This window comes from Rhinatrema bivittatum, chromosome 1 (assembly GCF_901001135.1).
Source record: "Rhinatrema bivittatum chromosome 1, aRhiBiv1.1, whole genome shotgun sequence".
NCBI classification, from domain to species: Eukaryota; Metazoa; Chordata; class Amphibia; order Gymnophiona; family Rhinatrematidae; genus Rhinatrema; species Rhinatrema bivittatum.
In genome coordinates, this window is record NC_042615.1 from 255,020,064 (window position 1) to 255,045,200 (window position 25,137).

At 43.2% G+C, this 25,137-nt stretch overlaps 1 protein-coding gene across 1 annotated transcript in view; it reads right to left on the reverse strand.

Moving 5' to 3' along the window:
* Window positions 1-15,591: 15,591 nt before the first annotated feature.
* The window catches only part of DDRGK1 (DDRGK domain containing 1), a 130,571-nt gene continuing 121,025 nt past the window's right edge, over window positions 15,592-25,137 (reverse strand). The window contains exons 7-9 of the mRNA XM_029593859.1: window positions 21,983-22,039; window positions 19,747-19,795; window positions 15,592-16,802 (exon numbers count right to left, since the gene is read on the reverse strand). Of these exons, the coding sequence (XP_029449719.1) occupies window positions 16,636-16,802; window positions 19,747-19,795; window positions 21,983-22,039 (273 nt within the window). The 3' untranslated portion in view covers window positions 15,592-16,635. The remainder of the gene's footprint in view (window positions 16,803-19,746; window positions 19,796-21,982; window positions 22,040-25,137) is intronic.

Genomic DNA, 25,137 nt, shown 5'->3' on the forward strand with positions numbered 1-25,137 from the left:
CCAGGTGGTAGCAGTGTGTGTTAGGTGCACACTTAAACTGTATGCACAATTTGGGCTGCATTGAGGGCACTCAGGTTTTTGGGAGCTCATCACGCACTGGATTGTGCACCTACGTTTGTGTAACACCTAAATTTTACAGTGCAAATTCAGCTGGGGACACACATTTCAGGCACCTGTTAAGTGTACTCACACACTTGTTACACTTATAGCTAAGAAACCTAACCGCTTTTCCCTCTGTACTGCTTGACATATTAGGGCATCTCAGCCTGGCCTTCCCTCTAACTTGTGCCAGCAGTGCTTAGAGGCTCAGGGAGAATTACCTTTGATTTTACTAAGCCTGGTTCTTCCTAGCCTGATAAGGGCCTAGGTAAAAAGACATGTCAGGAGGGGTACCTAACCTTGGAACTCCCTTACCTGGTTAGTCAGTGGGAGTGACAGGTCACAGCACAGATGAATTCTGGTTTTGGCATAGATCCTTCTGCCTTTTCTTGGGTGGAATTGTTTCAAGGATTACAATACTTCCTTCAGGCGCAGTCCTCAGCCTTGACCAATCTTGCCAGGTCAGACTCGCGGGCTGCGATTTGGTCCACACCTCAGCCAGAGGGTTAGCTTTGGTATTAACGGCCAGCCATCAGTTATGGCTGAGAAATTGGTCAGCCGCTACAACCTCCAAGGCTAACCTTACAAAATTGCCCTTTTGCTCACTGTTGTTTGCATGCAAGTTGGAGAACTGACTGATAAGTGGGGCGAATTCCTGGTTCCTCAGTTGCCAGAGGATAAGAAGCAGACACCGTGTTTCTTTGACATGAGAGCTCGTGCCAAGGGATCCAAGCGTTTTCATTGCTACAGAGCAGCAACCTTTCAGAGGGCTCTAACTTTTGGTAAGTCTCAGTCCTTTCGTCCCACACAGTCTAGACGAGGTGCAGGCTAAAGTAGCGGAACCACATGAGTCTCCCACTTAAGGTGTGCCGACCCATCACCAGGAACAGGAGATAAAAAAGAAAGAGGTGACCCCCTATCAGAGGTGGGTCGTAGAGGTGATAGGAGATGGATACATGCTGGAGTTTCACAGTGTTCATAGGGACATGTTCATGATGACTCCTTGTCACTGCCCCCAGAAGAGGCAGGCAATGGAATGTACATTGTTAAGGCTCCTCAGGCTGAGGGCTGTGGTTCCAGTGTCCACATCTCAAAAAATACAGGTCAATAGTCCATTTATTGCATTGTGCCCAAGAAGGAGGGCTCCTTTCATCCCAGCCTGGATCTCAAAGGGGCTAACTGTCATTTGCAGGTGACTCTCATGGAAACATTGCATTCAGTGATGATGACCTCCTTGGATCTGTCCAAGGCCTACCTGCTTATTCCCATCCGACTAAAGCACCAATGTTTTCTGTGATTCATGGCTTTTGGATCTCATCATCAATTTCAAGCATTGCCTTTTGGTCTAGCCACCGCACCCAGAACTTTTTCCAAGGTTATGGTGGAGGTGGTGGTGGCAGCAGCAGAGTTGAGAAAGGATCCTAGTACATCCATACTTGAGACGACTGGCTGATTCAGGCCAACTCTCTGGGAGGGAACCTTTCGGTGACACGCAGGGTGAGCTTGTTGTAGGAGCTCGGTTAGGTGGTGAACCTTGCCAAGAGCAGTCTTCAGTCATGTCAGTCACTAGACTACCTTGGCGTTTGGTTTGATACGAAGCATGGCAGAGTTTTCTTGGTGGAGGGTCGTATTCAGAAATTGCTGGCACAGGTGTGTCTGTTGATGAATACAATACACCCAACAGTGTGGTCCTATCTGCAGGTGCTTGCTTTGATGGTGGAGACCCTGGAAGTGGTGTCGCAGGTGAGGGCACATACGTTTCCTCTTCAGTGCTCCTTGCTGTCTCATTGGAGCCTACAGTTTGAGGACTATTGATTTGGTTCCACCTGCCAATGGAAGTCTGCTCTCAACTACAGTGGTGGTTACAAGCGCATCATCTAAGAAAGGGAGTTTCCCTAAAATCACCAGACTGGCTAGTACTCAACAAATGCAAGCCTGCATGGTTAGTGAGCTCACTATCAGGAACAAACAGCAGAAGGGCGCTGGAGTGCTAAAGAGTCTCTGGAACAGCAGTCGGCTGGAAGCACAGGCAGTCTAGTTGCCATGGTTACAGTTTGGCCACAGGGTGCAGGGTTGAATGGTCTGGATAATAATTGGACGATTCAATGACAGTGGCTTACATCTATCAGCAGGGAGGAACAAAGAGCCAGCAAGTGTCACAGGAAATAGACTAACTTATGGAATGGGTGGAAGTTCATCTTCAGGAAATCTCAGCCTCACACATTGCAGGAAAAAACAGTATAAGAGCAGACTCTCTCAGCAGGGGAATGGGTATTGACAGATGAGGCATTTCAGCTGATTGTGGATTGCTGGGGGCCTTCTGTTTCTGGACCTGCTGGTGACTTCTTGCAATGCGAAGGTTCCTGAATTCGTCAGTCGCAGGAGCGATCCGAAGTCATTGGGCATCGATGCTTTCATGCAGGAATGGGCAGAGAAAAGATTGCTGTATGCCTTTCGCCCGTGGCTCATGTTGGGCAGAATCGTTCAGAAGGTCAAGAGTCACAGAGGGTTGGTGCTCTTGGTGACACCAAATTGGCCCAGGAGACCATGGTATGTGCACTTACAAAGGTTCCTTGTAAACTATCCCCTCTGGTTTCCAGCACACAGGGATCTACAATGGCAGGGGCCTGTTCTTTATGAAGATCCAATTTGATTTTGACATACAGTATGGCCCTTGAGAGGGCTTCTTTGCTGAAGTGTGGATATTCTGCTGTGGTGATTGTCACTTTACTACGAGTAAGAAAGTTCTCCACTTCCTTTGCTTCTGTGTGGGTTTGCCGAGTGTTTGAGGCTTGTTGTGAAGAATGAGAGGCGCGCATCCTCATTCAGTTAAGATCCTGCTCATTTTGGAATTTTTGTAGGATGGATTGAATAAAGGGTTGGCCCTTAATTCCTTGAAGGTACAGAGAGCAGCTTGTGCCTGTTTTAGGATGCAATAGTATGGTGTCTGTTGTCAGTTCATCCAGATGTGGCCCATTTCTTAAAAGGAATGAAACATCTTCGTTCTCCCTTGTGGTTACCGGTGCCCTTGAAGACTTAATCTGGTTTTGGATTTCTTAGCAGACCCTACCATTTTGACCAATGCGTAACCTTTCCTTGAGGTTGCTAAAATTGAAAACAGTATTTCTTGTGACGATTTATTCCACATGTAGAATATCCAAGCTGTAGGCATTGTCTTGCCGGGAGCCGTTCGAGTGATTCCAGGGGTGATACAGCTGCGTACTGTTCCTTACGTTTGCCAAAAGTGGACTCGATTTTCACTTGAATCAGTCCATTTCCCTGCCATCTCTGGATAGGGAAAGATATGCAGAGGAATATTGCCTGTTACCCTTGGATGTCAAGAGACATATCGTGAGGTATCTGGAGGTTTTTAAACCTTTCCGGAAGATGAATCGCCTGTTTGTCCTCCATGGTGGAAGTAGACAGGACGAACTGGCTTCGAGGGCTATAATAGCTTGCTGTATTAAGCAGGTAGTCATGGCCGAGTATGTGGATGCTGAAAAGCAGTTACCTATTCAGCGGGCCGATACAGTAAAAAATGCGGGAGAGTGCCCGCTCTCCCGGCGCGCACAGGACACGCTCCTGTGTGCGCGATACAGTAAGTTAATTTATTTAAATTAGGCCCGGCGGTAAAAAGAGGCGCTAGGGACACTAGTGCATCCCTAGCGCCTCTTTTTGGACAGGAGCGGCGGCTGTCAGCGGGTTTGACAGCCGACGCTTAATTTTGCCAGCATCGGTTCTCGAGCCCGCTGACAGCCACGGGCTCGGAAACCGGACGCCGGCAAAATTGAGCGTCTGGTTTTCGGCCCGACAGCCGCGGGCCAAATTCAAATTTTTTTTTTCTACTTTTTTTTTTTACTCTTCGGGACCTTTTTAAATTTACTTTTTTTTACTCTTCGGGACCTTTGGGTCGGCGCTAATTTCTGAAAGTAAAATGTGCGGCTTGGCTGCACATTTTTCTTTCTGAATTGCGTGCGCATACCTAATAGGGCCCTCAACATGCATTTTCATGTTGAGGGCCCTATTAGGTGCCATGGGTTGGACGCGCGTTTTCCTCCCCTTATTGTATAAGGGGTAAGGGAAAACGCGCGTCCAAGAGCAGGCTAACAGTGCGCTCCGTCGGAGCGCACTGTTAGCCTGCTCTTGGACGCCGATACAGTACAGGCCGATACAGTTCAGTGCGCTCCGTCGGAGCGCACTGTACTGTATCGGCCTGCAGGTTAGGGCTCAGGCAGTGTCATGGGTGGAAGTTAGATTGTTGTCTCCTGGTGATATTTGCGAAGCTGCGACATGGTCCTCTTTACATATATTTCCAGGTATTATCGTCTGGATGTGCAGGCCTGGGAGGATGCAGCCTTTGCATGTGCGGTTTTGACTGTACCGCGAGCAGCCTCCTGCCCTATTTGGGAGTAGCTTGGGTACATCCTACTGGTTCTGAATTCACCTGTCTGGACGTTAAGAAATTAGAAACTACTAGTTATCTGATTATTTCCTTTTCTTTAGACCAGACAGATGAATTCAGCTTTCCGCCCTTGGCTGCTAAATGATTGTGCTATGGTTCTGCGTGGCTACATTTTTTCAGGGGTTACTGTTTAGTCTAGGGACTGGACTAATACTTATGTTAATACATTCTTTGTCTAAGCTCAGTGTTTCCTGTTGGCTGGGTTCTGAAATGGTTATGTTTTTAATCATGTTTTTGCTAGTCTGTCCACAATTGGCATTTGAAGAGAATTCTGGCAGGCTGATGTCAGTGCAGGAGGATATATACTGTAATATCAGTTTTGCTCCATCGCCATCTGCTGGTAGAGGTACATAATTTACTGGTTCTGAATTAATCTGGTCTAAAGAAAAGGAAATTATCAGGTAAGTAGTACATTTCTCAATAAAATACAAAACTCACAACCACATCACATCTGTCCTATACAAACTACACTGGTTACCTAGACCATACAGAACAAAATTCAAAACATTGACACCGATATTCAAAGCTCTGAAAGAACCTACCTCTTTAAGCAAAAGGCTGTCCTTATACATGCCCTCCAGACCACAGAGATCCTTGATGAGAATGCCATCTTCAAGACACTTGCAACAATTCTTGCCTTCTGGAACTCCCTCCCAGAAGAGCTACGGCAAATATCTAACTACTGCCATTTCAGGGAGCAAATAAAAGCCTAGCTTTTCTCTCAGGCCTTTAAAGCCTATCCTGGAACACAAGATGCTAAATGGTTACCTGATATTGCCAGGCATTACCTCAAATGCTTTAAACATTCTGCTTAAACATGCTGTTATGAAGTTTTTTGCTACAGTATTTATTTTTTAGTTCAATCACTAGTATTTCTATTGTGTTTTTTGTACAGGTAGTCATTGTTGATCTAAACGGTGTTTAGTCCTAGGTACACTGTTTTATTAAGTTAACTGTGAGTCATACTGCCATTCTAATTTGCTATCTGTAAAGCTGCAAATGATCTTGCATATACTGCTACTTCTAATGTGCTATAAAAACTACTTTCGGGTGAATTGTTGTATTCAAAAAGGCAAGTAATATATCCAAATAAATAAAATACATAATAAAGAAGTTAAAAACAAAGCTCATCATGACAGGAGCTTCAGAAAATATCTAATTTGTGAAACAAAATGGAGAACCCTCTGATCAGCCATACTGGGATTACTTGCAGAAGGCATATAACTCATAAGTTACAGAATTCATTTCAGCACAATTTTAAAATAGCAGTATTACCACTTGAAGCTAGGAGAGAGAGACTACCGATGCAAAACGTCCTATGGCAAAAAGTCCTATGGCATCAAACTCTTTTATTTATAAAAGGCCTCAAATGCTAGCACTCTGACTAGCCATTGATTTTATGTATATTTAAAATTCATTTTATTTTGATTATTTTTATGTTTTATTTTATCCTTGTAAACCGTTTTGACAAAAATCTATTTTTAAAAAGCGGTATATAAATGCTTTTAAATAATTACAAAGTATTTAAAGATTTGGAAGGCTACATGTGCATGCTGGTGTGATATGCTTCTAGTCTCAAGTATTTATCCCCAATATTGCTTTTTACAGTGGGCATGTCCGTACCTTGAAATGACTAGGAAGAAAGAAAAATCTTGATTTACTTTTAAGATGGAAGGACATTGTTTGTGGTTGTTAATGAACAGCTGTCTTATGTGATAAATACTATTGCATTTTAAGAAGTTTTTGTTTTTTTTAGCTCCCAGAAATTCCTTAGAAATATAGAAATGACGGCAGAAGACGACCAAACGGCCCATCCAGTCTGCCCAGCAAGCCTTCACACTTTTATTTTTCCTCCTCTCTCATACTTCTGTTACTCTTGGCCCTTAGTAACCTTTTGGTTCTGTATCCTTTCCACCCCCGCTATAATGCAGAGAGCAGTGTTGGAACTGCATCTAAGTGAATATCTAGCTTAATTAGTTAGGGATAGTAACTGCTGCAAATCAAGCTACACCCATGCTTGTTTACCCAGTCTATGTAATTCAGTCCTTGTTGGTTGTTGTATGTATATAGATCCACTTTTCTTCATCCCCCCTGCCAATGAAGCAGAGAGCGATGCTGGATATATGTGAAGTATCAGTCTTCCTCCCTTGCCATTGAAGCAGAGAGCTAACTTGCATTGAAAGTGAAGTATCAGACTTTCTCCCCTGCCACTGAAGCAGAGAGCTGTGCTGGATATGCGTGAAGGATCAGTCTTCCTCTCTTGCCGTTGAAGCAGAGAGCTAACTTGCATTGAAAGTGAAGTATCAGACTTTCTTCCTTGCCGTTGAAGCAGAGAGCTATGCTGGATAGGCATTGAAAGTGAAGTATCAGGCTTATTTGGTTAGGAGTAGTAACCGATGTAACCAGCAAGCTACTCCCTGCATTTTTTGTGAATGGAAATCCTCCCCCCCCCCCACACATTACCTCTTGCCGTTGAAGCTTAGAGCAATGTTGGAGTCGCATTAACTGTGTGTATGTTTATTGAATAAAGGTATTATCTCCAGGTAATAGCAATCATTGGTATCTCCAGGTAGTAGCCGTCATTAGAAAATGTAGTTGAAAATAAATTAAAACAACACACTGGTAATGGTAATTTTAGTTTACTTACAAATTATAAATGTTTTAAAAATCCAGTGAATTTAAGTTTTCATGAAAGGTAATGAATTCATAGTACTAAAGAGTAAAATCCTCTAATCATGTTGCCACTTAAATTAGTATGATTGATGAAATTATAAAAAAACAAAAACAAAAAAAAAAACACGGCTGTGCAAAGGGAAGAAGAGGGGACTACAGAAAACTAAACAGAAGAAAAATATATAAAAAATAGTTTAGTTGACATACAGGAAAGTTCAGGTGCACATTTTATGCATGGTACACACATTTCGTTTATGAGTTTACAAGGGATCAGTTAAACCCTCTTATTAAGAACAGTCTGATGTGAGAACTATGAAGCAATGTTGAGCTGCCTTAAGATAAAAAGAAAGCAAGACCATTCCAATAAGCTCCAAAGAACTTCATTAGGATAGTACTGATTGGGAGATAAAAGAAAAATGTTTTTGAAAATATAGGATTTTACATTTCTTTGATTTCCCTGCCCAGTCAATTAGGACATGTAAAAGGGGTTCTCACAAGCAAAAATAATGAAGACATGCAGCAGGCAGATGAATTCCTTAGGAATGATTAGTTATGCATGCTTTTCAGTGTTCTAAGTTTTCACAAGATCACTCAAAAGTATTTTATTTATACATATGAAATTGTTCCATTGCACAGCTGCTAAATAGCAAGGAGAAATTAGTACTTACCGTATTTTTCGCTCCATAAGATGCACCTGACCATAAGACGCACCTAGGATTCAGAGGGGGAAAATTAAAAAAAAAAAAAAAAATTTGTGCTAAACTGGCTCTGTCCCCGGGCATCTGTGCCTCTTATGGAGCAAATTAGGTGAGTGTATAACATTTTTTTTCTCCCCATTTTGTTTTCAGGTCTGGGGAGGGCCTTTTCAGTCCACTCCCCAGATCAGAAAACGTTTATCTTTCTCTGGGAACCCCCCCAAAAGAAAAACCCCATCCCAACCCTTTAAATTAATTAACACCCCCCCAAGACCTGCTTACTTAATTTACTACAACCCCCCACCCTCCTGACCTCCCCCCCCACAAGACCTGCCAAAAGTCCCTGGTGGTCCAGCGGGGGTCCGGGAGCGATCTCCTGGGCTTGGGCTGTCGGCTGCCAGTAATCAAAATGGCGCCGACGGCCCTTTGCCCTTACTATGTCACAGGGGCTACCGCTGCCATTGGTCGGCCCCAGTGACATAGTAAGGGCAAAGGGCCGTCGGCGCCATTTTGATTATTGGCAGCCGACAGCCCAAGCCCAGGAGATCGCTCCCGGACCCCCGCTGGACCACCAGGGACTTTTGGCAGGTCTTGGGGGGGGGGGTCAGGAGGGTGGGGGGGTTGTAGTAAATTAAGTTGGCAGGTCTTGGGGGAGTCAGGAGGATTTTGTTAGATTTTTAGTTTTTTTTTTTATATTCGCTCCATAAGACGCACATACATTTCCCCCCCACTTTTGGGGGAAAAAAAGTACGTCTTATGGAGCGAAAAATACGGTACCTAATAATTTCCTTTCCTCTAAGGAAAGCAGGCCAATCCCCACAAGTTGGTTATGCACCTCTACCAGCAAATGGAGGCAAAGTAAATGCTGATGTCACAGATATATAGCAATATCCTAACATTAGCCCGTCATATTCTCTGGAAAGCCAAACTGTGGACAAACTGATTATATTTGAAAATGATTAACAATCAACCACTCATGCTTCCAACTAATAGGGAACATTGAGCTCAGACAAAACAATGAACATCTACTAAACTGAGAGGCTGGTTATGTCATTTACCAGTCCTCCAACAAATAGCAGGATAACGCTCTACATTGTCTGCACCTAAAGAGCGAACCAAAGGCAAAAATCAGCAGCCAAATGCAGGTTGGAGATTGGCCTGCCTTTCTTAGAGAAGAGGAAATTATCAGGTAAGTAGTAATTTATCTTTCCTCTGCACTCAGGCAGGCCGATCCCTGCAAGTGGGATGCACCAAAGCTACTCCTGAACATGGCAGAAGGCTGCCTGAGGTCCAGTCAAAACCGCCTGCTCGAATGCGGTGTCCTTAAGCCCGAACATCCAAGCGGTAATGCTTGGAAAAAGTGTGTAAGGATAACCATGTCACTGCTTGACAAATCGACAGAAAACAATAGAATCTCTGTCCACGATACCTCTTGAGCCCTCATAGAATGTGGTCTAATCTGCTTCAGTAATGGAATGTTGGCATCCACATAGGCGGCTGTGACGCCTTCCTTAATTCAACAGGTTATAGTTCTCGTGTTGCCGGTTCAACTTGTTAACCTCCACCATGGAGCACAAACAACTGATCAAACTTCCGGACAGACTTAGTAACCTCCAAGTACCGCATCAGATGCTGCTTGACATCCAAGGTTTGCAAAAGATGATACAATACTCTCATCTTTGTCCCTGTCCAGCGTGGGCAGGTAAATAGACTGATTCAAATCAAAGTCCGAAACCACCTTCGTTAAAAAAGAAGGCACAATTCAAAGCTGTAGCACTCCTGAAATCACGTGCAGAAAAGGCTCACGGCAAGAAAGAGCCTGCAGTTCGGAAACCTTACGTGCAGAACAGACTGCCACTAGGGAGACCCAAGATGGCCGCCGCAGGATAAACACTGAAACGAGTCAGCTCCGCGTTTCTTTGACTTTCTTACCTTGCTATTACTTTTTTGAAAAAATTTTTCCGACATGCCTCATACCAAACGTAAAGCAAGGATAAGGGAGGTGTTAGCCTCGACTCCTGAGCCTTTTCTTCGTCAAACACGGATCGACGAGACGTTTCAGGGTTTGCAGTGTGAGCCGGTGAGGGCAGCCGCTGGCTTTGATGGTACAGAGCGGATACCACAAGCCCTGGCTGAAGAGATCTCTCTCAGTCCCGGCCTGCCTACAACTCCCTCTCACTCCTGTAAACCCCCGATGTTCGGGGATTTGGGTCAACTGCAGGAAATCGCTCCAAACCTGCTCACATTGACATCAGAAGAACCCCAGAGAAGCGGCATAGATTCAATGCCGGCTTCGGTGAGCCTAGGAGGTATAGGCTCCAGGGGACTTGAGTCAGGAATGGAACGAATGGAACGAGATGAGGAAGGCCTTAATCAAAGAGGAGAAGAAGAAGGGATCAGCGTAGTTCTAAAACATCCTCTGACTACTCCGGACAAGGTAACACCTGAAGAAATATGGAAAGCCTTAACTGTTATGAATAATGCAATAGTTGATCTAACAAATGCTGTGAAATTAAGTTTAGAAAAATCTAACGATCTTGAAAAGAAAGTTAAGACAATGGAAACTAAAATTGAAGATTTGGATAAAAATATCAACAATATAAAAGAGGTACAGGTGAATCTTATAAAGTCAGATACATATGTAAATGGAAAATTGGATTTTCTGGAAAATCAAATGCGAAGGGACAATTTAAGAATTCTCAATTTCCCGAAAACAAAATGGATGCCTCTAAAAGATCTGATTAAAAGTTTCTTTATGAACATTCTGGCATACTCAGAAGAGAATTTACCCTCAGTAACGAGGTATTATTATACCCCCGGGAAAAAAGTTGAAGATAGAGGATCTTTAGAACAAGAAATGAAAGATGATGGTATAAATAATTCTCCTGATAACCTGACTGATTTTATAGAGAAATCTTTCGAGGCCAAGATAGAAGAGCGTGCAACTGTTTTTCTGTCCTTTCAACATACTATGGACAGAGATGAAGTATTGAGAAGATCTTTTAAAAATCAAGCATTGTTATTCTATGGATTTCAAGTGAGAGTATTTCCTGATATCACCAGAAGAACTCAGGGAAAAAAGAAAAGCTTTCTTGAATTTAAGAAGTGAAGTGATATCTAGAGGAGCAAAATTTAATTTGAAATACCCATGTCGCTGTATTCTGGTATATAACAATAATAGATATATATTCACCGAATTAGATCAACTACGCTCCTACCTGGACTCTCACTCTGGATAGGTTAAGTTGGTGTAGACAGATTATATATAATAACTGCAAATAATCCTGTGACCATATATTTGATGTGTTAAATTTTCCTAGTATACCGCTTAAATTCCTTGGGTCTCCCTTCTTTTTCTTATAACTGAGGAGACAATTATTCTCTAGTGAATTAACTAGAAAGATGTGGTATAATTTCTAAGAAGTTTTGTTCTTTATTGTCTTCCGTTCTTTCTTTGTAAAATGTTTCAATTGTAATTTGAAATAAATGCAGAAATAAAAAATTAAAAAAAAAAAAAAAAAAAAAAAAAGAACAGACTGCCACTAGAAAAACTGTCTTCAAGGAAAGCAGTCGCAAGGAGAGGCCACGTATTGGCCAAAAAGTCAGATCTATGAAGAAATTCAGGACCATATTAAGTTCCCACAGAGACACTTGCAGTAGCAAGCAAGGATGAAGATATTTAACTCCCTTCAAAAACTGGGACACATGTGGATGGGAAGATAAAGGCCCACCGTTGACTCGCCCCCTATAACAAGCGAGAGCTGCCACTTGAACCTTCAGGGTGTTAAGGACCAAACCTTTACGCAGGAAACATTCCAAAATTAATGGAATTTCCACTTTGAGAGACTGAGAACCTCGCTCCTCACACCAGCCCTCAAACACTCTCTAAACTCTAATATAAGCCAAAGACATAGAAAACTTCCTGGCCCGAAGCAAAGAGGAAATCACTGCAGAATAACCATGCTTCAACAACCAAGCCCTTTCAAGGGCCAAACCAACAGACAAAATCAACTTGGATCTTCATGTAGAATGGGTCCCTCTTGCAACAGATCCATCCAAAGTGGCTGTCAGAGGGGACTGCCCACCAGCAGTCTCTGCAGATCGGATTACCACGGCCTCTGAGGCCAATCTGGAGCCACCAAAAGTATGGTGTTGGCCTGACTTGCAATTTTCTGAAGGATCCTGCCTATCAGAGGCTAGGGCAGGAAGGCATACAACACCCTGCCGCATGACTACACTTGAACGTGAGCATCTATGCCCAGTGCTTTTGGATCCCTTCTGCGACTGAAGAACCATGGAACCTTTGCATTGCCAGAAGTCACCAGCAAGTCTAGATGCAGGTGTCCCCAGCGCTCCACTATAAGCTGAAAGGCTTTGTCTGATAAGTCCCAGTCTCCTGGGTCCAAGCTCTACCTGCTGAGAAAGTCAACCCTTACATTGTCCTTTCTGGCAATGTGGGAGGCGAATATGTCTAGCAGTTGTTGCTCTGCCCATACCATGAGTGCATCTATCTCCTACGACACCTGGCTTCTGGTTCCGCCCTGATGATTGATGTAGGCTACAATTGTCGCATTGTCCAACATTATCCTGACTGCTCGAGCCTCTAGATACTCAGCGAAGTAAGCCAGCTGTACTGCCCATGCTTCTAATAGATTGATGCTCCACTGCCGTTCCCCGGCATTCCAGTGACCTTGCACCAGTAATCCTTGACAGTGAGCCCCCCAACCCAGGAGGCTCACACTTGTAATGAGCAGTAACCAGTCATCTTCAAGGAAACTCCCTTCTTGAGATGATCCACCTGCAGCCACCACTGCAATTGAACCCTCACTTCCAGTGTTAAGTGAAGTCTCACCCTGTAGTCCAACTGCGGGCTCCACAAGGAAAGCAATGTGCATTGAAGGGGCCGCATATGCGCCCTCTACACAACCTCCAACGTGGCCGCCATCAAACACTGGTCTGGGTGAATAGTTCTTCTTAGAGCTTGAACTTGAGCAGTCAACTTCGGAATGCGACTCTGGCAGAAAGACTCTGCCCTAATTCATATCAAAAAGAATGCTGAAATACTCCAGCATCTGTGATAGCTTTAAGCTGCTTTTGGCCAAGTTCACCACCAAGCCTAGCTCCTGCAGTAAGGCAACCACCATGAAGGAGAAGCCCGGAGGCTCTCCTCCAAGTTCTTGGCTCAAATCAACCAGTCGTCCACCACCATGATCTTGGAGAATGTCCTGGGCACAGTGGCCAGCCTGAAGGGCAGAGCCTGAAACTGGTAATGATGTCCCAGAATGGCAAATGCAGGAACCGCTGATGTTCCTGGCGAATGGGAATATGCAGATATGCTTCCATCAGATCTAGGGATGTGAGGTATTCCCCTGATTGTACTGCCATTATTATGGAGCACACAGTCTCCATTTGGAAATGAGTCACCCTCAGATGAGATTGACTCCTTTGAGATCCAGGATGGGTCAAGAAGGACCCCCTCCTTCTTGGGTACGTCAAAACATATGGAATAGCGGCACATATTTTCTTATGATTCGGGAACACGAATTACGGCCCTCGAGTCGAATAGCCTCCTTAAAGTAGTCTCCACTGCCTCACTCTTCTGAGGGGAGTTGCATGGAGAAATTATAAAGGTATCCGGAGGAATGCGAAGGAATTCTAAAGCATAGCCATCCCAAATCACATTGGTTTGATGTGATCTGGACCCACCTGTGAAAGAAGCGAGATAGCCGCCTGCCTATCTTCTGTACCAGCAAGCGAGTCCACAAACCTTCATTGAGAAGATCGAGAGGCTCCATTCCCAGAGCCCGCATCCTTCTGAGGCCTTCCAAGTTAAAAGGTCTGAGACCTACCGAAGGTCCAAGTTCTTTGAGAGAAAGCCCCCCTATAAGGATGAAATTGCCTGTTGTCTCGAGAATGGCCAATTGTCTGAAAAGTACATGAAGCTGGCTTATCTTCTGGCAAACAAGGGACATGGGCTTCTTCCCCATCTATTTTCCATCTTCTCCAATTCACTGCCAAATAAAAGAGGCCTTAAAGGGCAACTTAGTGAGATTGGACTTAGAAATGGTGTCTGCTGATCAATTTCACAGCTGCATCTGACATCTAGCTGCTAACACAGAAGCAATCCCTCTGGCGACATTATGCACAAGGTCACAGCCCGCATCAGCTAAGGTGATGGCTCCTGGTTCCATTATCATTGCTATCCGAAATCGTTCCCTCAGATTCCTGAGAGATGAAGACTAGCTCGAGCAACCAGGGAACAAGCAATCTGCAAATTCATTGCCATGGCCTCAAAGGTTTACTGAAGGATAGCTTCAATCCTCCTATCCTGAGCATCCTTTAGAGCTGCCCTTCCTTCCACTGGAATGGTGGTTCGCTTAGTAATGAAACACACCAGCACATCCACCTTTGGGAAACATAACTGCTCTCTTGCCTTCAGATCCAAGGAATACAAACCCATCTTTTGAAGCTTGCCTCTTTCAAGGTCAATCAACTTTTGAATTGCATCCAAGAGGGGAAAGAATGCATTGTGTAAGGTGACCAATATGGGGTCCTTGTGAGTACTCGTGGAGTCACTCCCATCTACCCCGACCATCTTCAGGGTCTGCGATAATAGACCCGGCAACTCTCTCTATAAAAGAAACAGAGCAGAGTTCTATGTGGTTCTAAATCTGGGGGAATTTCCCTTCAAGAGGGGAGAAGCCCAAATCATCAGTGTCATCTTGATCAACATCCTTCCGAACAGCACCAGGGACCGCTGTACCGCAGCATCTGCATGTGCACGGACAAGTGGGGACCCCGAGAAAATGACCCTAGTTTAGGAGGCATTACAGTCTTTGAAGGGCGTTGCTGTAGAAAAGAAGTCTGTAGGCCCTGGAGAAATTTCACCCAGGAAAAGGAGGATGAATCCATACTAGGTCTAAAGCCTTTTGAGCAAGTATCTCATGAAGATGTCTCTGCCATTGGATCAACTGAAGAAGGGGACAGTCTAGTTGTGTCGCCTTCAATCCCACTCCCCTGTGACCGAGGGGATGCACCAGCATTGACAAAATCATTAGGAGATAAGTCACCTTGAGCATTCAGGCAGACTGACACAGACTCACAGAAAGCCCTGGCTGTATTGCCCCTTATATGGCAAACAACACAAATTGCTAAGTGCTTAGAATTCTTTGAAACCAGCACCATGTTGTATGCCTCAACAAGATATGCGCTAAATATGCAGGCAATTGGCGCTCCACTACTTGCGAGCAATATGTACACAGCAGCAGGCTGCAGAAAGTACATGCACAAAGAGGTTGCAGGCTTATGCGCATAAGTAAGCGAGCACATGCACGTGATGTCATTTCAGCACCGTGCTGCGTTTAGAAGGCATGCACAAAAGCGTGCAAAACTGCCACCATGGCCTACCATGTGGAGCAAGATACCCAGCCTGGGAGCAGGGCCTAGCTAAAAGGCTGCTCAACCCACCGAGTCTGTGCTGCCTCTACACTCACTAAATTCCCCAGAGATGTGAGTGGAAAGACGAACACCAACGCAGAGGAGGAAGACCTGGTAAGAATGAGATAGGGGAAAAAAAATACCTCTCTATCCTTTTTTTTTTCACCTGAGCTCAGCCGTTCCTGGCTGAAGGCAGGAACGGGTCTATGATTATTGGGGGGTGGGGGAAGAGGGCGAAAGCCTTCACCACCAAGTCTCTCTCGGCTTGCAACTGCTTTTTAAATTTTTTTTTTTTTTTAAATATCCATGCCTGAAAAAATGCTACTGGACCCAAGGCACTCAACTGACGGAGGGACCCACCAGTATCACCTCAGGAGGCAAGCGGTGCTGGTTCAGCTGCAAGTCTTTTCCTAAATCTGTCCACTTTTTTTTTTTTTTTACAGCAATCCCCAGTAGGGAAATGCATGTCCACCATCTAGTGGAGACAGAAAACTGGTGAGCTGACGTCAGGTCAGGGCTATATATCCACGACATCAGCATTTACTCAATCTACTGGTAGAGGTGCATAACCTACTTGTGAGGATTAGCCTGTCTGCGTGCCAAGGCAATTCATTTGTCACAGTGGCCATGCTACTTTGAGGGAAGAAACATGTTACTCAGGTTCAATATAAAGCAAAATTGGTGCAAGTTATAGTAAAAAGAAAACTGGGAAGGTGCTCAAAATCAGGAGGAACTCATAGATGTACACCCAGCACATGGTGCAAACAAACAATCAAGGATTTGTACACCAGGTGCACACCACTGACTAATGGAAGATGTGTTCTAATGTCCACTTAGACATAGCTGGGAAGAATTAGTGTTTGCATGACTCTTCCAAAAATGCATCCCTGGCATAAATTTCAACTCCAGAGAGACTCAAATACAAACAAAAATGACCTGCAAAATGCTGCAAGCTTTCTCTGATAAAAATCAAAAGCAACTTTATATGTTCTGGACGTATATAAAATTACCATTAACTCATTTTCCCAGATGCCCAGGTCACACCTGTAAAAGGAATTTATGGCCTAAGAAAATTGGCCACACCAGCCAGCTATTTAGAAAAATGAAACTTACTTCCCACAAGCCATCTTGCTCTTAATGGTTTACATAAAAACTGTGCTTTGCAGTTTTTTTTAAACAAATATGAAAGTTTTATCAGCAGGATTTGTACTTGTAAAACACTGATTTTATTTCTTAATAGGTGTAAAATCCCATGGTGTGCACAAGCATTCAGGCCATTGCCTGTGGCGCAGAAACAGAGTTCAGTTTGATCAGGGAGTTGCTTGCTTGAGCCAGTTCCGTGATGGAGACTCGGCCTCGCTGCCTGATAAACTGTGCCACTGCTGTCATCTCCTCAGGGGTGATATAGATGAACTTTCCTCGGTCATCTATCACACCTGCAAAAAAACATATTACCAGTATAGTCATTGCTTAAGCACCACTCCCAGCATCTCTTCAAATATCTTCCAAATAAAAGGACTGAAAAGGGTTGTAATTTGTTTTTTTACACGTGGCAGGATAAGCGATTCCTAGGAGTTACAAACCAGGCCTTATAATGTGCATCAAAAGATGTAGCCAGTTGATCATAATTTGCAGGTTTGTATTTTGTGGACATTCACAAGTAATGGAACTTCTCCAGATTACCCATGCCATTTATACCGGAGGCACCTACAAACTGAAGATCCCAGCAAGCACAGAGATGAAAGAGGGTCAAACAAATACATTACAAGCAGTCAATATACACAAAGCGCTTTCTAATGGATTCCAATGAGAGAGAAGTAGATATTCAAGAGTTTGAATTTCCTGCCCCTCTCTCACTGGCAAAATTTTAGCTTTTAAATCATTCGGTTAAAATTTAGGGGGCTAAAAAGGCAGGGAAGGGGGGGTGGGGGGGGGGGGGCAATGCAGAGGCATAGCTAAAATTTATCCAGCAACACAACCTGGTGAGTCTAGTCAGAAAAATAGTTTTCCAGTTCCCCGGTATATTCAAGAGAACACTTGCCCAAGTATATTCAACTGGAACACACTTGGATAACTTTCCTGCTCACTGGCCCACTGAATATTGATCTCCAGAGTGCTTTTAGCATTCTGCAAGCATGTCAGAAACCTCCTATGCACAGCCAAACGTGCAACTGCACGTATCAGAATATCCTGAGATGAAAAATATTCAATGCTTTTTCTTTAATATATATGATTTTATTAATTTAGGTTTTTTTTGGGTTTTTTTTTTTTTTATTGTACATTCAACTTCCATAATTTCAACAACAGAGCAGGCAGTAATGCCAAGGCCTGCTAAACTATTTTAACATTGGTTAGTGCAAGGGTCCCCAAACTTTTCAAGAAAAGGGCCACGTAGGGCATATCAAACCAACAAGATGGCTGGAAGTGTGTGGGGGGGTGGGGGGGATTCTCCTTAGAATTTTGCAGGCTGAAGGGGGGAATCGGGGTGGGGAATGAGGGAAAGAGCCCCTCAGAATTCTTCTCGGAGAAGGGTTTAGGGGTGGGGGTTTGGCCATTACAATGATTTTAAATGCTGGGGAAGGAGGGAGGCAGCAGTGTCAGTAATACTATTTCTAGATTTTTCCCAACTTGGCAACCCTACTACACCCCCAGCAATCTTGCACCTGCCTCCTCCCTTCCCCAATACCTGCCTGCCTAGGGAAGCAGGGGGTATGGCATGTGGATGGATGATGAGATGGGGTGTTGGTGTGGTGCACACTCTCTCTCTCTCTCAGTCCCCATGTACTCTTGCTCCTTTGCTACTTCCTTCCCCTTCTTAATTTATTTACCAAATTGCCTTTTTAATTTTGAAGTCAAGGCAATGTACAAGGATTATAAAAAATTTCCTCTCCCCCGACTCCCCTCTCGTATAACACGCCAGATTTGTAGCATGAACCAAACAATTCCCTATGGAGGCCCTAATCAAAGGAGAGACACTCTGACTTGGTATTTGGGTTATAATAATGAGGATTTTTGGCCCTCTGTGCCTCCCAGTCCTGCATCCTTAAGAGGGCCAACGTCAATGCCCTCTCCCCCACAGCTGCGAAGAGATGGCAGAACAATTGGGAGCTACAGGAACCACTATCTTCACCTGGCAGCCCCACAGCACCCCTGGCTTGGTACCTTCCTCAGCATCCAAAAACTCCTTATTAGCTTTTCTGTAGCCCTCATCTTCTGCTTAAGTGGCTCCACCTGTAGAAGCAGTACTAATGGCAGCAATGAATAATGCAGCCAATCGGTGCTGGCCTTGCACCGGCCTGCTCTACCCATGTTGCTGCAAAGTGCTGCCACTTGCACTTCCCAACTTCAAATATCTGAGCCGGCAATAGTGGCAGAATATGCGCCAACCTCCACTACTACAGGCTAGACCAAGCTCCTTCTGTCACTGCTGCCAGGGGCTGGATGAAATTCAGCCAAGGGCTGCATTTGGCCTTCAGGCCATAGTTTGGGAACCCCCTAGGTTAGTGCTTCATGGTGGGCTGACTCCATCGGTGCAAGGTCATGTGATATTTATTTATTTATTTATTTATTTATTTATTTATTTAATTAATTAAACATTTGTATATACCAGCATTAGTTGTGAACATCATGCCGGTTTACATCAAAACTGGTAAAGTATGGAAGTTACATTTTAACAGGGAATTAGAAAACTGGGAGGAGGGTAAATAATTAAATAGGATAGACGAGAAATAATATCATTTGGTCAATCAGAATACCAACTTTTCTCAAGCTGTTTGTGAGGCAATTTAGTTGTGGCAAAACAAGTAAAGTTTTCAACTTTGGGGGGGAAGAAAGCCTTCTGTCTGGGCAGTTTTAGGCCCTCCTTTATATCTGTACTTTTTCCAACTGAATTTCACATCTTTTAAAATGCAAAAACTATGAACATTACAGTAGACAGCACAGAGGTTTGTAACTATCAAGAATGTTGTTAAATTATGTAGGTAGTGATCTTATTCAGTAAAATGAGGTTAGACTTCCTTTCCCCACCAAGAAAAAAAGAAAAGATTTTAAAGACATTTTCACTGACGTTCAATTCCATCAAAATTACAGGATATCATAGAATTATTTAACACAGTTTTTTTCTACAATTGTATGTACCAAATGACTACTTTTCACAATGGGAAACTCCAGTGCCACACAAATGTCTACAGTATGTACTGTACAGTATCTGCATTTGACAGTTGGAGGCCATCTTTATTCCTGTATAGTACATTACCAAACTGATTAGCGCAGAAATTTTTGAGAAGCTCTATACGAACGCTGTTACACACACTCAAGCTATCGTGTAAAAATAATCCATCACTGATCAGGCACCTCATAAACATACTTCCAAGACAATACCTGTTAATGTTCCGTTAGAAAGCAAGTCCTGTATCCTACTGATGGCATCCTGTGGAAAGAGGAATGGTTTTAGGACTTGATAACCCAGCAGCAGTCCTGTGCACTGTCACAGAAACCTGCTCTCCATTAACACAGTAACATGGTAAATGGCAGCAGAAAGAGACCCAAGAGTTCCATCCAGCCTGCCCAGCAAGCTTTATTTATTCTTTTAATTTTATTTTTATTCTGTTAAGAGCAGCAGCTGCCGCTCCGTGCAGGTTACCCCTTATCTTCATTTCCATCCTTTAGCGGGATCCTCTGTGTTTATCCCAAGCTCTTTTGAATTCCATTACAGTTCTCGTCCTAATTACCTCTACCAGGAGGGCATTCCATGCATTCACCACCCTTTCCTGAAGAAATATTTCCTGATGTTCCCGAGTCTACCCCCTTGGAGCTTCATATTATGACCCCTAGTTCTACAGCTTTCCTTCCATTGGACAAGGCTCCATTCCCATGCATCATTTACACCATTCAAGTATTTAAATATCTGTATCATATTCAGGAGGCAGGGAAAGAGAGGAGGTGACAAGTTTACTGTGTATTGTGCTTTGTCCTAGTCAGACAGCTATGCACTAGATACCATCATTTTACCTACTGCAGGGCTTCTCAAACATTCCTGGTGAGTCCACAGCCTTTTTGGATATCCACAATGACTATGCATATGGAGGTATGACATATGGTTAGGGCAGTGGCGTGAGAAGCAGGGAAACCAGGGTTCAAAATCCCACTTCTGCCACTGATGTGCCTTGTGACTTTGGACAAGTCTAGTCACCCTCTATTGCCACATATTCCAACTTACATTATAAACTCTCTGGGAGAGAGAAACCTACCTACAGGGCATGAATTGACAACTCACCTTGAACATGGGTTTGGAAAGGTGAGTAATTAAATCCAAATGTATCTTATCCATAATCACTGGAGACAGCCCAAATGGCTGTATGGTCACTAGAACAGGTTTGACAATTCCAGACCCGGCTGTTTTCCCATTAGCCCTTACAGACACATTGTAAGAAACACAATACTTCCCAACCCACCAAAACAAGACCAGTGTGGAAATATTCCATGCAATTTTGTTAGGAGAGAGTGAGTACATTTCCATGCACTTTAATGGGTACATGTACTTTGAGTATCTTTCTCTTAGATATGGAGATGTGAATGAAAAATTATAATTTAGAAAAGTTCTCTTTTGAGTTTAGTGCATACTATGATACCTGAAGACCAATATTCCAAGCACACCATCACCGACCATTAGATATGCTTAAAACAAGTGACATAGCTGCCCTGCACGCAGCCTTTTAGGTGAATTTTCAAAAGTTGCATGCATGAAAAAATAGTACCTACATGTGTAAAATAACATATACACGAGTATATGCTATTTTTAAAAAAAAACTCAACATACTTGCATAAATCAGCGTCCACAAGTAAATTTACACATGCAAAAAAGGGGCGAAGTCAACATTTATAGAAGTAAGTTGCTATTTTATAAGCAATTTACGCATGTAAATGTGGAACCTTACTTGTGTATATTTACTCTTGCTCAATATTTAGAGAAAGTGATGGTAAACTTTGTAAAAGTGAAAAAATGACTGCATAGGGGTCTGAGTGAAATAGGTGGACTTCCAGATGAAAAGCTAGGAGCGTTTTCATGAACTGCAGATGCACTGGGTGAACCGATAATTAACTGGTAAAACTGGTTATTTCATTGCCGTGCACAGACACATTTGAAATCATCCGGATAAGTAGGGGCACTTATCCGGCTATATTCTGACTTATCTGGCCAAGTAGCAGTAGGCACTACTGAGCCAGATACACCTGAAAAGCACTACTTGTCTAAGTCGTGCTTTTCAGACTTATCCAGCGAAGTGCTGCTACTTTTCCAGTTAAGTCTGAACTTGCATGACTCACGGTTTTTACATACGCAAGCATCTATGTGTTGCATAAGGACTTGTGATTTATAACCTGTGCATATTGTATCCGTGCAGGATATAGAATACAGTAGTAAATTTGCATGCACCCATATTCACGGCGTAAATGGGCGTAGGTAAGCAGTTTTGAAAGTCATCCTCCCCAAGCATAAGCTCTTTTGAACAGAAATCTTAGTAACTGCAGATTCTCTCATAAAATGCTGTGTACACTGTCGCTGCTAAATAGCTAGTAGTATCCAGCACATTTATTGTTTTTTGGCTTTAGATCTTACCTGTGCTCTTAGCCCGAAGTGTGATCCCAAGTCCTCCAGAATAACTACTTTGGAAGTCTACAAAAACAGTCACACAGATTGATCAGTTCTCAGTTATGCATGGCACAAAACATTTTAACAATGCAATTTTTATATCTCCTTGAAACAGCGTAATTTCTCTGAAAAGTTAAAGATTTTCTTACTCTGGGCTTTTGTGAAAGTCTTAACATTTTTGCCTTAGGCTTTATTTGTAATATTTCCAAATTTATCTTTAATCTACAAAATTTGTGTCTCTTTTTCTGTAGCACCCTTTGGTGGGAAGAAAATATAGAAGCTAGAACATAAAACAACCTGCTTCATGGCTCAGGCTGCCATGCTGCGAGTTCTGGCATGGGGGATCTAGGTTCTGATACCCATCTATTTGGGATGGGTTGGACCTGGCCACACTGCGAAGGTGCCATGCCCAGAGATGGAGGGAGGATGGCTGCCGATACAGTGATGGCTCCTGCTGACTAACTAGCAGCAGTGCAGAGGATGCCTCTTCAGCTCTCAGGCTCATGAGGGTTGCTGCAGTTGCCTGGGCATGATACAAAGGAATCAAAGATGCAGCCAGATAAAAGGAGGAGAGGGAAGGCATAAAAAAACAAAAACCCCAAATTAGAATATATAAAAGAATATGATAAACCCCCCCCCCCCCTCTTAACAGGGCACAATCAATTCAATGTTTTATGTAAAATTTTCAATGAAAAACATTAAAGGGAATTAAGGAATGTGGAGGGTATGCGGAGTATATCATCACATAAAGTTAAAATTAAACAAGAATCGCTAACTGCATAACAGTCCATGCTTCCAAGGGTTTGCACAGGGAGAAAACAGTAACCACTTTAGCTACATTGGGAAGATCACTAATTCTCCTGCACATTTAGAAACAGTCATGTGGGCACAAGTATAACAAGTGACACCACACACACACATTGGTAATCCGATTAGAAAATGATGTACCTATACAGTATAATATTTTTGTTATATTACCGGCACCAGCATATGTGATTTGCCATTTGCTAATACCTGTATTAGCATGACTGTTGCTAGAGTCCTGTACAGGAGGAACTCTATTATAAACAGCTTTGTTATTATAGAAATTAAACTATATTTTTATTTATGGGCACCGTTACACTCTGCTATATGTACTCTTCACCTGTGGGGCAGCAGAGTACATAAATGTGCTTTTAGACGCAAACTTCATTATTGTTGAGTTTAAACAGGGGCAGTTAGCTCCACTCCTGGTGTGCCACACACAGGTCTGGTTTTATATGTATGACATATATGTCTGCCAACAATGGAGGAAGTGCATGCAAACAGATCTCATGCATATTCATTGTGGATATCCTGAAAACCAGACCTGTGTGTGGCACTCCAGGTCTGGAATTGCCTACCCCCAAGTTAAAACATAAATGTAATAAGCCACATGCCTATACCTATTTTTCACAATATTTAAAACAGCACAGCAGAAAAACCTGAAGGATCTTATTCACTGTAACTGCATACATATGGGAACTGATTATCGAGGATCCTGCGATCAGTGATTAAAAATAAAAGGACAGCAGCAGGCTGGTTGTGAAGTAGGGACAGCCAAGCTAGAGAACTGACTACCATGGACTGAAGACAACATGCTGGAACCAGTTCATGGAATTCAGTTCTCACAGCTGGGAACTGCCAGGAAATCATCACATCTTCTTTTGCATGCCTTATGTTCCACCGTGATCTCTTAAGATCGTCTCAGAGGGATTCTGTCAGTACCAGCTCTCTCAGAGATGAGATTAGCGAGGACTCGGGGATGGCCCTATTCATGCGTGGCCTCCCTCACTATGGAACTGTCTGCCAATTGAAGTATGTCAGGAAACACATTTTTTTACTTTTCAGATGACTCAAATATCTGGTTATTTACATTCGCTTTTCCTAATTAAAATGTTATGAAACTTTTAGGGGATTGCTCTATTTTTATTGTAATTTGAGATAAAAATACACAATCTATAAATAAAATTATTATAAATTTATTTTGTAGTTGTTAGAATGTGACATTGTATGGGGTTACTGTGGTCTATTTCCTGTTTTACCATGAGATATATTTTACATGTTATATTGCACCTTACTTTGAGCAGATTATTAACTGGAAAAGCAAGATATATTTGACAAAATAAATAGTGTGTGGGAAGCAAGAACTAATTTCATAGCAAAGAACATGGCTGTGGCATTTAACACACACACAAAAAGAAAACACCTGAAGTTACAAATTCTGGGGATCCATACTAGCAGTTGGACATGTAAAATCTGAAGGGAGGAAATAGACACTAAGAACAATTGATCTATATTGTTGGTTCTACTACCTCTGCCCTGCAAACAGATTATTAGTCCTGGGCACTGCATTATAAACAAGAGGGATGGGAGCTTATATTGGCACCTATAACAGCTCCTCCTCTGTGACCTGAGAATGGGTTCTCAAGGCAGCTGGCATATCTGACGCAGGAAAAGGTCCTCTTTATTTGGGTCTTGCTATCCAGGAAAGTGGGAAATAGACCCCTTCTATTACACACTTCAAGAATCAGTACCAATAGATACTGTCCCATCAGCGAGTTTAGTAGACTAGCAGCAGAAAATAAAGCAGCTTCCTTTCTGAACCTCTCACATCCTGCATGTTGCAGGTTTATGCAGTTAGCCAATGCCTGGTCTGATCTGTAATTTCGGGTGGCCGAGCTTGGTGTAGTCAGTGGATATATATATAAAATCTGGAGAAGAGGTAGGTAGAGTCCAAGTACCCCTCAATGGTTCAAATTGCAACTGATTTCAGCCTTGCAGGTTGAGGAAGTGACCCTCCTGCACCAGTTTGCTCAGGTTCCCCAGTCTGCAGAAGAGAAATCTCTCCTCTCGAGCCTGATGGACCGGACAGCAGTGCTACTGGCCTTAGCAGCAATACAAGACCTCATTTAGAACACATATGCAAGAATCAGATAAGACAATATATCAAATGTTACCTGAATAAAAAGAGCAGGGGAGGGGAGGAGCACAAGGAGGGCCAAGATGTTGCAACAATTAGCCAGAATACTGACATCGGGTGAAGGCTTGACTGGTCAGTCTCTGAGTGATTCACATGGTAGGAAATGTGCAAGCAAAATGGA